This window comes from Apis florea, unplaced genomic scaffold (genome assembly GCF_048593485.1).
Source record: "Apis florea isolate Af1SG1 unplaced genomic scaffold, ASM4859348v1 contig_2350_pilon, whole genome shotgun sequence".
Lineage (NCBI taxonomy): Eukaryota > Metazoa > Arthropoda > Insecta > Hymenoptera > Apidae > Apis > Apis florea.
Genome location: NW_028256565.1, coordinates 4,804,829 through 4,819,609, shown reverse-complemented (window position 1 = coordinate 4,819,609; position 14,781 = coordinate 4,804,829). Strand labels below are relative to the sequence as shown.

At 35.8% G+C, this 14,781-nt stretch overlaps 5 protein-coding genes and 1 long non-coding RNA gene across 14 annotated transcripts in view; 3 read left to right on the top strand and 3 right to left on the bottom strand.

The window, feature by feature from the left end:
- The window catches only part of LOC100864409 (uncharacterized), a 165,045-nt gene extending 158,688 nt beyond the window's left edge, over positions 1 to 6,357 (top strand). For all 5 annotated transcript variants that reach the window (XM_086904753.1, XM_086904752.1, XM_086904754.1 and 2 more), the window contains 2 exons: positions 2,957 to 3,166; positions 3,915 to 6,357. In XM_086904753.1, the coding sequence (XP_086760879.1) occupies positions 2,957 to 3,166; positions 3,915 to 4,553 (849 nt within the window). In that variant the 3' untranslated portion in view covers positions 4,554 to 6,357. The remainder of the gene's footprint in view (positions 1 to 2,956; positions 3,167 to 3,914) is intronic.
- Positions 2,665 to 3,960, bottom strand: LOC147658134 (uncharacterized). Its single transcript, XR_015291125.1, has 2 exons — positions 3,360 to 3,960; positions 2,665 to 3,195 (listed from the first exon to the last, which is right to left on the bottom strand). It is a non-coding gene; the product is annotated as an uncharacterized LOC147658134 (long non-coding RNA).
- Positions 6,358 to 6,497: 140 nt separating the features above from the next.
- Positions 6,498 to 9,819, bottom strand: ZnT86D (solute carrier family 30 member 7). The gene is made up of 2 exons (XM_003696709.4): positions 9,645 to 9,819; positions 6,498 to 9,223 (listed from the first exon to the last, which is right to left on the bottom strand). Exon 2 carries the CDS (start codon positions 9,188 to 9,190, stop codon positions 8,126 to 8,128), a length of 1,065 nt encoding a protein of 354 aa, XP_003696757.1. The 5' UTR covers positions 9,191 to 9,223; positions 9,645 to 9,819; the 3' UTR covers positions 6,498 to 8,125.
- Positions 9,820 to 9,824: 5 nt separating this feature from the next.
- RpS25 (ribosomal protein S25) lies at positions 9,825 to 11,282 on the top strand. Its single transcript, XM_086904751.1, has 3 exons — positions 9,825 to 10,072; positions 10,641 to 10,733; positions 10,964 to 11,282. Exons 1-3 carry the CDS (start codon positions 10,070 to 10,072, stop codon positions 11,225 to 11,227), a joined length of 360 nt encoding a protein of 119 aa, XP_086760877.1. The 5' UTR covers positions 9,825 to 10,069; the 3' UTR covers positions 11,228 to 11,282.
- Positions 11,283 to 11,477: 195 nt separating this feature from the next.
- Positions 11,478 to 13,680, top strand: Tssk (Testis-specific serine/threonine kinase). 5 transcript variants are annotated; one of them, XM_003696708.4, is made up of 5 exons: positions 11,478 to 11,803; positions 11,891 to 12,003; positions 12,282 to 12,455; positions 12,517 to 13,182; positions 13,274 to 13,680. In XM_003696708.4, exons 2-5 carry the CDS (start codon positions 11,920 to 11,922, stop codon positions 13,439 to 13,441), a joined length of 1,092 nt encoding a protein of 363 aa, XP_003696756.1. In that variant the 5' UTR covers positions 11,478 to 11,803; positions 11,891 to 11,919; the 3' UTR covers positions 13,442 to 13,680. The 5 variants fall into 5 exon arrangements, with proteins under 5 accessions (XP_003696756.1, XP_086760873.1, XP_086760874.1 ...); XM_086904747.1 differs by having other exon boundaries at positions 11,496 to 11,803; positions 11,877 to 12,003; XM_086904748.1 differs by having other exon boundaries at positions 11,499 to 11,745; positions 11,815 to 12,003.
- LOC100865274 (unc-112-related protein) overlaps positions 13,667 to 14,781 on the bottom strand; it is a 35,767-nt gene continuing 34,652 nt past the window's right edge. The window contains exon 8 of the mRNA XM_003696706.4: positions 13,667 to 14,726. Within this exon, the coding sequence (XP_003696754.2) occupies positions 14,526 to 14,726 (201 nt within the window). The 3' untranslated portion in view covers positions 13,667 to 14,525. The remainder of the gene's footprint in view (positions 14,727 to 14,781) is intronic.

Genomic DNA, 14,781 nt, shown 5'->3' with positions numbered 1-14,781 from the left:
TGGAATAATCCAGGATAAATTGTGCGACCGTAAAATCCTACCGATGACACGACGACATCACGCGTCGGAAAACAATGAAGCCGGGACGAGCCCCGGCCAGATTTAATTTAACGCACGAGAATGATTATAAACAATGCAGCTCGTTCGAGTTCCACTCTCTCGAGCGACCCAGCTCTCTCCATTCACCCTCCTCCTCCTCCTCCCTCCTCCCTACCCCTCCCCTTCCCTCACTCCACTTCTGCCCCGACTGTGCGACATTATTGTTCGGCCTGTCACGATCCGGGATGATTTCCATTTAAAAAGAATCGTGCCACGGCTGCCGATTCATTGAATTTATAAGGCCACTCCGCTATTTTTCATCGACCTGACCGTAGCACGGGGGCACAGTATCAACGATCTCCTGGGCGAAAAACAATTTTCAAACACGACGCGCTCGTCGGCCATCCCATTCTTCCATTCAACGAACGGTGTCCTAGCCAATGTTTTCGCCCCGATTCTCCAGACGTTGAAACCGAACCGAGAGAGTTTGTTACAATTTCGAGAACTCGATGTTAATCATTGATATAACGCCGCAGAAACGGTAGAGGTGATTCGTCCTTCGTTGTGCGGAATAATTAACTTCGTCCGGGAAGTTTCGACGTTTCGTGAAACGTTTGCTCTGAATTTCGTGGATAACCTTTGCACTTCGAGCTTTGTAAAGTTTAATAGAGAAGAAACTATCGAAAAGAGGTAAATGTCTCTGATATTAAAAATGTTAATCGTCGTTGATTGTTCCATTCTTGAAAGATTTTTGTGTCTCGTTGAGAAGGAGGAGGGCAAAAAAAAAAAAATTCTCTTTCGCGTCGATAAAAATAAAGGAAGATTCGTTGCATTGGTTGGGAAGCGAGGATCGTAATCGTGCATTCCTGCTGCATTTGGTTGGTCCACGCCACGTCCGTAATTTTGACCAATTTTCTCAACGTTATTCAAGCCGGGCCACGAAAACTGCCTTCGTAAATCACACGATCCGTCGTTGAAATTATTTCATGCGGAAAAAAGGGCTGAATGCCTCTGGAATCGGGCGGTAGAGGTAAAAAATTCCCCCGAAAAAATTTAAATTCGCACCTCCCCTGGCTCTCCGACCGCCTCGATCCTCGCAAAACCTCGAATCCTATAAACCGACCACCTGGCTGGCAAAAAAGATACCTCGCAAGATACCGAAAGGATTAGCTGCGAGACGGAAAGAGAGAGAAAGCGTCCTCGTAATACGTTTCGTGGTAAAAAGACAACGACACCTTTCTTTTTGCGGTCTGGAATTAATTTCGGCGGAAAAGCGACAAAATAGAAGAGACCGATTAAAATAGCGTGCGGCTACTTGTTGCGCCGATTATCGTAGCAAACATTTTTAAACGACGAGTCGAATATGCGAGTATTTGAAACGGCGGTGTAACCTTCATAAATAAAATATATATTCCTCCTGATCGATACCCCGTTTTATCTCTCTATCTACGGAATAAACGTACTACGAACTTCGTAACCCCAAATCTCTGGTGGAACGTGGATTGTTTCAATCGTGAATTCCCACGATCCCCTCCTGATTCTGGTGGAACGCAATTTTCCATCAAAACTGCCTTTCTCGTTGCTCGCCCCAGGTTTCCACGAATCACGCGAGATCCCAGAGGGGTGATCACGATTCCGTTACGCACATCCGTGTCTCCATCGCGATGGAACAGGCACTCCGTAAGTAGAAACGAGGGGAGAGGCAAAGGCTTGCGAATCTCGCTTTTGCGATCGATTTAAAGGAGAAATCGATATCGCTCGACTATCCGGATCCGTGACGATTCTAATTGGGTCACGCTATTTCGATATCGTAGATCCCTTGGAAACTTCCTGTGCTCACGTTTCAAAGGAAACGAGAGGATCGTCGCTCTCGAGATTTTATTACTAGGGCTTCCATCTTGGAGCAGGCGGCCGTCCTCATCCCGTCGCGGTTACTCTCGCCTTTCGTGGACTGATCGCATTATGCGTTCCATTCGAGGCAAACGAATGGTTTACGGAGGCAAAGCGACTCCGCAAACTCGATTTCGAGATTAGTCGTAGCCTTGTTAGCTTTGGCTTTATCGATGCAGCTTCGACGCACGCGATCCTGTAATCCTCGCCACCATCCATTGTTCCCGTACACGTCGCTTTGTTCCCGTCTCATTGCAGGGATAATGCAATACCGCGAGCGATTTCGACGTCGCGACGCTCGGGAGAACCACTTTCTTCGCTTTAGCGCGGGAAACGCGCGTTAATAATGGAGGGAGAAGTGATCAAAGGATCTTCGAGATCTGACTTAGATATTCTCCGGATGATTAAATGTTGGGGTTAATTTATTGGATTAAATCCGTAATGCGATAAATTAATTGGTAACGTTATTAACAAATTTTATCTAGATTTTTTTAAATGTAATCTTTTAGCCGTGCGAATTTATTTCACCGTGTCATTAATTTATAAACGATATTATTTAAAATTCATTTGCAACTCGTTGTCTGCGTGGAAAACCGATTAATTTTACACATTTTCCGATAATGATTTAATTCTTCAAAAAACTTTACTGCTTAAATTTTCGAATTGATTCATCAACTGGGAATTTGAATAAAGAGAATTTTGAACTATGTAACTCATTTTCCAAGAATGCGAACCTTTTATATATTATATATATTAAATATCTCTTAAACTTTCCTGTCAAGAAATTATTTAAGAAACGATATTCCCTCTATACATAACTATCTTTATGCAAAATCAGATTCTTATGAATATCACTAAAGAAAATGGAGCTTGAGTAACAGAGAACTATCCTGGATTTTTCTATCCTTTTCGATAAATCTCTGTATATTCAAATTTTCTATAAATATTACTAAATATCACCTATCGAATGCGTTGAATTTCTCCACGCGTAAAGTAAACTGGTAAAAATACCATGCGAATGTTCCAGGAATCGGACAGTCTGGCGGTGTTTTCCGAGTTACTCAGATACACGAGCGTCCGCGAGTTGAGCCTGTGCAACGCCCGGCTACATCTGGCCGTCCACGAGGGTCCTTTGGCGAGATTAGGTCGCAGGGACGATGCAGGAGCCGAGTTGCTCAGAGCCGCCCCTCCTCCCGCCTGTCCCGCCATTGTATTTCTCAGGCTGGCCGGTTTTCAAGTAAGTAATCTTCTTTCACTGTCCTTTCCCTGCAAATGAGAACTATCCTAGCCGACTTTCTCCGCGAGTTTTCACTACTACGAATTAGATCAGCGACCGTTCGTGTTTGACGATGAGAGTCAAAACCAAGTGGCTCCCTTTGTGCCGTAAATAGAGAGGCTAATTGGGCCGTATATATCGAAACGCAACTTACCTAAGGTATCTCGAAAGCGACTATTCCAATTCCATTCTCAAAGGGGATCTTTCGAGGATCTCGCCGATAAATACTCGTGTGCCTGGTGGAACGATGCGAGGTAACGATGCGTCACGTGAACGAGAAGTCGTGTCGACGGTATCGAGTTCCCGAAGGATTCGACGCAACACGACACATTCGAGACACTCCGCTCCACAGCGGATCGGAATCGGTCGATTCGTAATTCGAGGCCGACGATGATTCGTTTGCGGTTTGCGACCACCGGCCGTCCAAACCGCGATAGATTATTCGTCCTGTTGGGGAAACCGGTCTCGAGTGCTCGATTACGAAGTAAATCCGACTATCGATATTACGCTCTTCGATTCGTTACGTAAAACCACTTGGTAAACAACACTTCCTTAAGGCGGATCCTGTGAATTTTCTGCTCGCCTCTTCTATTCGACGAATTCGATCCACCAAATTCTCGTTTCGATCTTCTTTGATCTCGGTCGAAAGAGAAGTACGAAAGAAAGAAGGCGATATTATTTATAATGGCGTCATTATTTTGGATTCCAGGTGACAGTGAACGATCGCTTGGCGCTTCGAGGGCCGCTTCTTTTGCCATTCCTCGCCGGTTTCACAGCCCTCAGCGAGCTCGATCTCTCGTTGGACAAATCGACGATAGGAGGCAGTAGCGGATCGTTGCTGTTCATCGATGACAAAATCCTCCAACAGTTCTTCGCCTGCTTCTCCTCTCACTTCAAGAATCTACAATCCCTGAGGATTAACTTTTGGCGGATCACGTTGGAGGACAGCGAGAAAACCATGAGACAGATCGCCAAGTATCTGAAGCTGTGCAACCTGAGCTTCTTAAAGGCGAACGGATTGATCGTGACCGACAGCGCGAAGAAGGTGCAAATGGAACACGTATTCGTGCAAACGATCCTGACGCATCTACAGTACTTGACGTGGCTCTGTCTGGATGGAGTGGATCTCACGGAATCGCAGGCTTCCAGTATCGGGAAATGTGTTAGAGATCGGTTTCCGGGCACCTCGTTGGAGATCAGTGCCAAAGACGTGCACGTAAAGTCGGTGAAAGCTTTGGTCGCCGCGATAGAGGAGGGTGGAAGGGCGGAAGTCGTGTATACCGGTGGCTCGAACTGCAGACTGAAGATCACTAAGGTCCAGAAGAGTAGCAAAGGTAAAAAGAAGTGAGGGATCTCGGTTGGAGAATTCTTGGTTGTCAACGACGTGGAAATTTCGTAATTGTTCGATCAATGAAAGAATGTGGCCGTAGAAAAATAACGATTGGAATTTGATTCGTAGATGAATGAAAATGTAGATGATGGAAAATGCTCGAACGTGGGAGGGAGGGGTGATTGGTTGCACGTGATTCCAGGATAATCCGTAAATGATCCGGTGAAACGGATCTTGGAAAGAGGGAGGCTGAGAGGATGTTTTAGGATGAGAATAATGTAGTTTTAGAAAGATACGAGATCGACGGTGTTAGCCGTAAGAGGCATGTAGAATAAGAAGAGTATTCACATGAGAAAGAAAGGGGAAAGAAGGAGAGGAATGAAGCCAACACTTTGTGGATTTTCGTCTTACTGTGATTTCCTTTTCTGCGTGTTATCATTTTCCTAACGAATATAGATCTATAGATCGTAGCATTATTAGCTCGAGCATTATTCTCGATGGTCCGTTACACGCAGAAAAATGTCGAAATCGTATAGAAGAAGAATGGATAAAATATATATATATTCTTTCAATGAGAAAGAATAAATAAAACGAGATAAAAATTTTAGCAAGACCAATCACACATACGCATACGTATTATCGAAAGATATTTAAAAAATAAAAAAAGGAAAAAAATAATAATAATAAAAAAAGAGGCTGTTGCAACTAGATACGTTCGTTGTTGTTAGATGGACTGTAAAATATGATTCAGAGTAATATATTATTATTATTGTCATTATTGCGATTATTATTATTATTATTATTCCTACGATTACTAGTATATTCTGATCATGATTATTAAATGTTACGATCGATTGAATTGCAATCGACGATCCATGAGTGAAATGGCTTTACCGGATGGCGTGTTGTTGGAAATTTGAAGAAATTTTATAAATTATATTCTATAGTAGTGGGTAGATAAAAAAAAAAAAATATGTATCCAGAGAGTAAAAGAGAGACGTCCTCGGATTTTGAATTCTATTGTACACATTAAATAGAAAATGATGGCTATTGTATAATAAGGAATGAAGAATGAAATAAAATAGCAACAAAAACACTTACTTTTTGCGAGTAAAAGAGAACGTGCAACATTCAACTGCCAAATCGTAATTGTAGATTTTATTCGCGATATCGATATTATATCAGGAATTTCTTATTTTCTAGAATAAGATACGACACGACGATTTCTATCCATCTATCGCCGAATTAGAACGCAATGTGTGATTTTCTGCTGTCCCTTTGCCAATAAAAAAGCAGAAATACGATACTGCCATATACCTTGAAAAAATGAAAATAATGATTAAAAAAAAAAAAAAAAAAAGCAAGAAAAAAAATACGTGAAACAAAGCAACGAGTAAGTTCGATCAGCTTTTGTTCAGCTTTTTGCAAAAAAGCAATTCCACGATGTTCGTTCGATTTTTTGTACTATTAGTGACAAAATTTTTGATTCCCTTTTACGGTCCATTTTAGATAGGCAGGTATAGCCTCGCAGGGACAAGAGTTCCACACGATTTTTCATTTTTGATAGTTTGCTATGTACATAAGACACCGCAAAAGATAAAAGGCATCAAAGGTACGATCTGCAAATTTTGTGAGGCCATTTAAACTACTAATTCAAGCGGTGAGAGACTGAAGCTGACACCATACGCGCCTAAAGTACATTGTCCAACGCGTTCAAGATCGCTTTATCGTCTGGAATCAGCTTCAGTAATTTTATTATAAATATTTATGTATTTATATGTGTATACATATCCTTCAAATAAATGTAATATGTGTTTGAAAATTTGTTGTAAAGATGATTTCCCATATCGATAAAAATTACATATGTATAGTCTTGATAAATTTTCCTTTGATTAAATTTTCTATTTTATAAAAAGATGTTATCTTAACAAGAGGGCTTTGTGTGAATATGGAAGTCGAAAATTATTATAAGCACTTTTCTTTATTATTTACATTTTAGAAGATATACTCTTCTAAATTTTTTATTTATACAATTATGTTAATAAAACATAACAACGTTGACTTTCATCTCGGAAATTACATTGCTCTTCGTAGAAGTAATTGCATCGGATAGAACTGCAAATAATTCGGTCATTTCAGTGTACGATGGTACAGCAATTCGATAGAAAAATTACTCTACATTATCACTAAATATTCTAATTGTTTCATTTCATTCTACCGATATCTACATTTTGGCCTATATCATCACAATCTCAAATATACAAGTAATATATCTTGACTATAATGGAATGTCCTGGTCGTGCTTAAAATTTATGTTTATAAATCTGTTGTTAATTCTAATTTCGTAATTTGTCTTGAACAATGTATTACTGCATTAATAAAAAAACGATGAAAAATTTGACATTTTGCACTAACTGCATATGTTACACCATGCTTTCTCTATGAAATATTTTATTTCATTTCAATCGCTTCCTATTTTAAATGAAGTGAGAAAATGCCATTGCTATTAAAATTTTACTTTTAAAAAAGTATTTCCTATTTTGACATCATTCGCAATTTGTTTAAAGAATATTCATCAATGATAACATCAATGATGTTTCGTTAATATAAATATATGTATATTGCCACAAAATGATCTTGTACGTATTAATTATTTATTTAATATCGATTAGATAAATCCACTTAATGTGGACAGCACGTCAAAAGTACAATTTATTTAAGGAAAGCACAATTTCATTTCAATTTAAACATAAGAATATTGTTTTATATATTACACTTTATAAAGTTATATTTATATATAACGTATATTTCACACTTTTTGTATAATAATGACTAGCAGTCTACAGCTGCTTATAATATAATTATGGCCATTATAATTAAGTGCGGATTTGATGATTTCCTTTTATTTTGCACACATTTGACCATGAAGTTTGAATTTTTTTGTAAATAGATATTTTATACAAAAAAATAATGCAGTAATAAAGGTGAGGTAAAAACATTTTTATAATTGTGGCTTCAATTAACCCTATAAAGATAAAAAATGTAATTTGATGTATTTTCAAATGTTTTTAAAATGTTAAATGCAAATGTTATAATATAAAGATTTCTATAGATAATATAAAACGTTATTTAAGATTTTATACAATAGTACAGGATCAGAGTTATTGTAAATAAAAATAAGCTACAATTTCATGAAATATATATATCATTAATTATAGATGAACAAATATCTATATTTACAACAATAAGATTAGAAAGAAATGAAATCAATGATTTTTATTTGCAATGGACAAGTCAAAAATGCATTAGCTTGACCACAAGACCTATTCTCTTAATAGGATTCTATGTCACATAAGTTCTGGTATATCTTTTCACTTTTTTTTTTTTTAGATTTGAACAGATTTTTAAATAATCTGCAACCCAAGATGATATTCACTGTTACTTAGGACAAAATATCTGCACAATTTTAAAATGGCAAAAATATTTTGCACGAGTGCAATATTTCTTGCTTGTTTCTGACAAACTCCACAAATAAATACAGTTTTGGAGCACTTGTATGAACACTTAATGACATGCATAGTTTTCATAGATCACATAGGTGCGTAATCTAATTGAACAGTTAAATGCCTTACTCCAGCAGCTTGAAAAATCATCTGAGTGTGTGCTACAACATATTTAGGCTCTACTGTTCTGGCAACTTCCAATTTCAAGCACCCGACGTATACATCTGAACAAAGTGTCCAAAAATGTGGTTCTTGCACACTATATACTCCAGCTAATTGTGTCACTTTGTTATAACACTGTGGTAAAATATGATCCAATGCAGCTGGTTGTCTTTGCATTAAAATTTCCCATGAATCTTTCATTAAAGAAAGCACACTTAAAACTATCAATACTGATATCAGCATGGAACAAATTGGATCAGCTATAAACCAACCAAATAAACGCATCAGTACTGCTGATATAATTACACCTACAGATCCAAGAGTGTCTGCTAAGATATGTAAAAAAACTCCTTTCATAATCTGAGAATTTGTACCACTGAAGGAAGGATCAATTTCGATATCATGATGATCATGACTATGACTGTGGTTTAAATGAGATTGTGTATGACTTCCATGAGAATGGGAATGGGAATGACCATGTCCCATTCCATGACTATGTCCATGTCCATGACGAAATACATACATTCCTACTAAATTGACTATTAATCCCATGATGGACACAACCAAAAGTCTTTCGTGTTTAATCTCTGGAGGTTCAATAGCTCTTTCCACAGCTTCAGACATAATGAAGAGAGCAATAAAGAATAAAAGCAGAGCGTTGACAAATCCTCCCAAAACTTCTGCTCTGACATAACCATAAGAATATCGTTCATTTGCTCTCCACTTTGTAATAACTGATGCAGCCAAACCAAATAATAAGCCAGTACAATCAAAGAACATATGGAAACTATCTGATATTAAACCCAAGCTGTTTGTCCATATTCCATACATTAATTCAATGCAGGCAAAGGATAAATTCAATAAAAGAAATAAAAACAAATTTCTAGTATTTTTGTCAGAAAATATCAAACGTTTCCATCCTAATAATTTCTCCTTTATTCTACTGCCAAGGTTTCTTGAATCTTTATGTGAAAGTGGAAGCATTTTCATAAGCACAAGGTGGTTTCAGTAATGAAGTTTATCCTAAAAATAAAAAATAATTTTTTATTATATTAAAACTTTTCATATGTTTATCAAAAATTTAATTTTCATAAATGAAAATTTTAATTATATTTATATTTCCATATTAATACAAACATTTAAATATTAATCTTGTATATCAAGAAAAATATTCATATTATAAGACCAAAAATATGTTAAGCATATAACAAACATAGAACTGTTTAACGATAACCTCACTTATCTGTTAATATCTGTTAATCAGTAACTACTGTATATAGATATTATAAATCAGTTTTAATCTGAGATTAATTGTCACGTTGTTAAATTATTTTATCAATTCGTTCAATGTTAATACACGTAGAGTAAAAACACATATGACACGTCGCAAGTGAAAGGTATCTTAACCTTATATAAAAGTAATGATCAAAAAAAAATAAATTACCTTTTCGTATAAAACTAAATATAAAGGGATGTTTATGATTGATTAAATTATACCGAACGATATTCTTAACGTGAATACATTTTATAAATGGGTCAAAGATGTGAAAAACCGGGACTCGAAAACACACAGCGTAGCGCCATGCTTCACACGCTACAGCCACTCCTGAGTGACTGACAGTCTGATTCGTGGTTACTCGAAACACGTGTACTGCGTTGTATGAATTCATCTCAACAATTTTATAATAAAAAAAATAATTTTAGTTAAATAACTAAATTATTTAATTATTAATATGTCATTTTTTAAATTTTTTATTCTTTTAAAAATAATATTTATTAATGTAGTGAATTGTAGATAGCGCTGAATGTAACGAGCATTCAAAATGGCGATGTACGCACTTCCCTTTTCTTTCATAGTCGACAGCCATCATGGTGAGTATTTGTGAAAGAAATGTTTTAATCATGTTTTAATATTTATCTTAAAAATTTCGTAAAAATTACTTTTCTATATAGTGCAGTGATATTATTTCAAGAATTAATTTACAAGTTTTATACAAATTTTATATATGCCTAAGTAGATAACCTTTCTCGATAATTTCATCCACATGGTGTATACGCGTAATGCAAAAAACACATTTTATTTGAATATCATTATATTCAATTAAAGTATGTTTTCGTTAGTTTTATAGAATTTTACTAATTTTGATGCATTATATATGATAAAAAATATTATGTTTTCATTAAGAAATCATAACTTCTCTTGTTGTCTCAATGTTTTGTTGACATTGTGAAGAATTATATTAAATAAAATAATTATTTACGAATTAATATTTTCTTTAATTAATTATTGTGATGAAAAACTTATTCTTGATTAAATTCATGATAGTATAATATTGATTAAATGAGCCTGATTATATACTATAGTACAATAATATATACTATTCGATTATAATATTTATTTTTTTGTAAATATTTGTTCTAATTTCATTTAATGTTTCAGCCGCCTAAAAAGGACACAAAAGGATCTTCAAAACAACCACAAAAAACACAAAAGAAAAAAGAGGGAGGATCTGGTGGCAAAGCCAAGAAAAAGGTTAGTATCATAGTTATTATAGATATTTATCATAGATATTTATTTATCAGAATAATAACTTATAATTTATAAAATAAAATATCATATGATGAATATTTACAAGCTTGATAACTCATGGAAGCTAAAAAGCTGATTTAATGAGCCTGATATATATATTATAATAAATAAATTTAAGTAGATGAACATGAATAGATATATTTTACATTTTTTATTTATTTTTTTTATCGTAGAAGTGGTCCAAAGGAAAAGTACGTGACAAGTTAAACAATCAAGTATTGTTTGATAAAAGTACATATGAAAAATTGCTGAAGGAAGTACCACAATACAAATTGATCACGCCATCCATTGTTAGTGAAAGGTTAAAGATTCGTGGGTCACTTGCAAGGAGGGCATTGATTGAATTGCAACAAAAGGGACTTATTAAACAAGTTGTACAGCATCATGCACAGTTAATTTACACACGTACTACTAAGGGTGACGATCCAGCTGCGTAATTTGTTTTTACGCAATGTATAATACCATTTAATAAAAAACATCTATAAATATAAATATTGATTTATTTCAAATCAAAAATATGAATGACACGTCACAAAAATAAAAGGTATCTTAATTTTTAATCATGTCTTAACCTATTAATTGAATTAGAAAAAATATATATGTAATATATTTATAAAATATATCGTGTGTTTTTAAATATATTATATACGACGTGAATATGCTTTAAAATCGAATCTAAGTATGGCGAAATCGCACTCGCGAATCGATCGTTTGTTGTTTTTAAATATAATGGCTGTGTTCGAATGAGACACGGATCTTTTCCTCTGCCCCGTTCCGTACCAGGTACAAGCTGGTGTCGCTCAAAATTCTAGTGCACGCAGCCATTTGAAATGACAGAACGGTTCCCCGACTCGGGTTCATCGACGTGATATTCAGCGAGGCGTCCTTCGGCTCCTTACGGAGCGCGAATTGCAGATCTCTAACAACAAAATTGATCAAATCACATTCAAGGAAGGTGCGGGTAGACATTTCAAAGGGGGAAAAACTTGTCAACGATATAGAATAAAAAAGAAGTAAGTTTTAGGTATAAAGGAACGGAAGAAGAAGAAAGAGTGTGCAAAGAAGAAGAAAGAAAAAAAGAATCAGTTATCTGTTATCAGGATCCGAAGTCCAATGAAGATCCACTGGCATGGCCACGCAACTCAGCCCCCGAAATTCGGAGGTGAACGCTCTTGAGCAGCGGGGCTATCTTATTGGCAAAAAAATCGGACAGGTTATTTACCTCCAATCCTGTATTCCCTACCTGTTCGTTAACCTCTTTCATTTCCCCTCTACCTGCTTCTTACATTCCCTCTGCAATATTGCGTCGTTTGTTTCTTTTTAAACTGTAGATTCTCTCTCAATTACTCTCGTGTTTTCATTTCTTTCGTTGAACGATTACTTCTTTTTTTTTTTTTTTTTTTTTATACTTTATATTTTTTACTTTTTATAACATGAATTGTTTTTATTTTTACCAAATAATTACTCTTGAAGGCAAACTGGAATTTTTAGGGCTCGTATGCGACCGTACACCTGGCCGAATATGTGGACGGGACGAGCTCAAAGAAATTACGATTAGCCTGTAAGATATTCGACAAAGAGAAAGCACCGCTTGATTTCCTCAACAAGTTCTTTCCTCGTGAACTCGAAATCCTTACAAAGATCGAAAATCCCCATATCATTCAAGTAAGATGTCCATACAAAGAGAAGAATACGTTACTTAACATTCGATAAAAAAAAATTACAGGTGCACAGTATATTACAGCGTGGTCCAAGAGTCTTCATATTTATGCGTTATGCGGACAATGGTGATCTCCTGGACTTTGTAAAACGGAATGGTGTTGTACCGGAACAACAATCAAAGCTCTGGTTCAGACAGATGGCTTCCGGTCTGCACTATCTTCATGGAAAAAATATCGCCCATCGTGATCTTAAATGCGAGAACATTTTGTTATCCAGGAAGTTCAATGTGAAGCTTGCAGACTTTGGTTTCGCGAGATTCTGCGTTGATCATGAGGGAAGGCGCGTTCTTAGCGAGACCTATTGTGGCTCCGCGGCATATGCAGCGCCGGAAGTTGTTTCCGGTACCCCCTATAACCCGAAACTGGCCGACGTCTGGTCGCTTGGGATAATCCTATTTATCATGTTAAATGCCTCCATGCCTTTTGACGATTCGAACTTGAAGAAGCTGTTGAAAGATCAAATGTCGAGGAACTGGATGTTTCGATCGCGAGTGCGGGAAACAGTTTCTGCGCTTGCAAAGAGCATTGTTAAACATATCCTAGAACCAGATATTACTTTAAGGTTAACATTGGAAAGGGTTCTAGGCCACGAGTGGGTACGCACTAAAAAGGAGAAGCCTGGATCTCTTACCGGTCGATTAGTACATTCAGCACCGCCTATTCACGCACAGGTGGTTGATTATTTACATTTACATTACAAGAAAAAAAAATTTTTATTTATTTTGCGTTCCCATGTTTTTCGATTCTTTTAATTTATATTAGACTTGTGGAGGTGGAGGAAATTTAGTCGGGGCAGGAGCTGCAGGTAACGTACCCGTGGTATTAAGAGGTCTACCTTCGTTCAAGAATGCTGACAATCAAAATCATGGTAATGCCGTAAAGTCTACGGACAATCCGGGTAAAGATACACAATTGTCCGCCATTGAGTGAAGAAACATGGGACCGACAAGGATGAACCAGCGTCGTTCGTACGTCGAACGTCGACGAATACACGAATGTTTATAATATATTTTTTTACTTTCCTGATTATTGTTGATCTATACATGGTTTTTAATAACGCATTCTTTTAATAAAAAAATATCACTATCAATTTTAATCGTGGCTAAAATTATGTGAACAACAATTTACCATAAATCGGAAATAAATCTAAAAAAATGATAATAATTAAATTTATTGTACAACTAGCATCTATCAATATACAAAACTATAATTTTTACACGTTCGAAAACGTGATATTAATATAAGAAGATAATATGTAACGGTACAAGTAAATATTTTTAATATATATAGTTTACATTAAAACAACAAATAATTTACACAATTTAATATATCTTCGCGTCTAAGTCAATCTCGCTCAGCATAGCACCCCTGATGTTAAAACTACACGTATATTTTGCCTGAAAGAGGTTGACTTGGCGAGAAAAAAAAAATTAGAATAAAGAATATTATCTAGTGAGGTTGAGGGCAGCTCGAATATAACATGCTTATCTGTAAAGACATTAATTAGTTCGTGATCTTCAACAACATTGCGTGTAGAAAAGGGCGCGGTTTAGTCTGATCGAATCTTGTGCGTGTTTTACATTTATGTTCTACGTCAACAAGACATCAGTAAATATTATTTTGTGATCATATACAAAATTCGCTATTAACCCGCTAAATTGCTTTACAAACTTTTTTTGTCTTCAGGTTACAATGGTTCGACCTCCTCGTACTTCAGGTGAACGATTAATTCGCTAAAAATGATTAATTTCCTATGTGAAATAAAAATTACGCTCTTAATGAGCGCGGCAATTGTATATAAACGATACAATTTCTCTATTTACAAATACTTTAACAAAAATCATCTAAAGTTATATTTAAGTATTTTTTTACAAATGTCAACCAACGTGTCTCGTTGTTTCTCAGATCAGAGCTTTCCAATTCCACATTTATGACAACAAATTATGCTTCGATAAATGTAAGTTTTTTTTTTTTTTTTTAAAGAAATATCACCTCACAAATTTCTCACGACCCGTTAAACCCATCCACCAGTTAATTTATGAAACATCTCTTCATTCAACGTTTGATTTGCCTCTTTCGATCGCATCGACAAAAATATATATCCTCCGATGAACTCGTGAACAACTTTACAGTCTGCGGACTGACACTCAAAGATAATATTCTCTTCCTCGAATTGGACCATCATATGCTTCACTTCCCAGTTTACGTTCCATGCCTGTACAAATAAGATATCGATAATAGAAAATCTTTGCAAAGATTAAGAAAAAAAA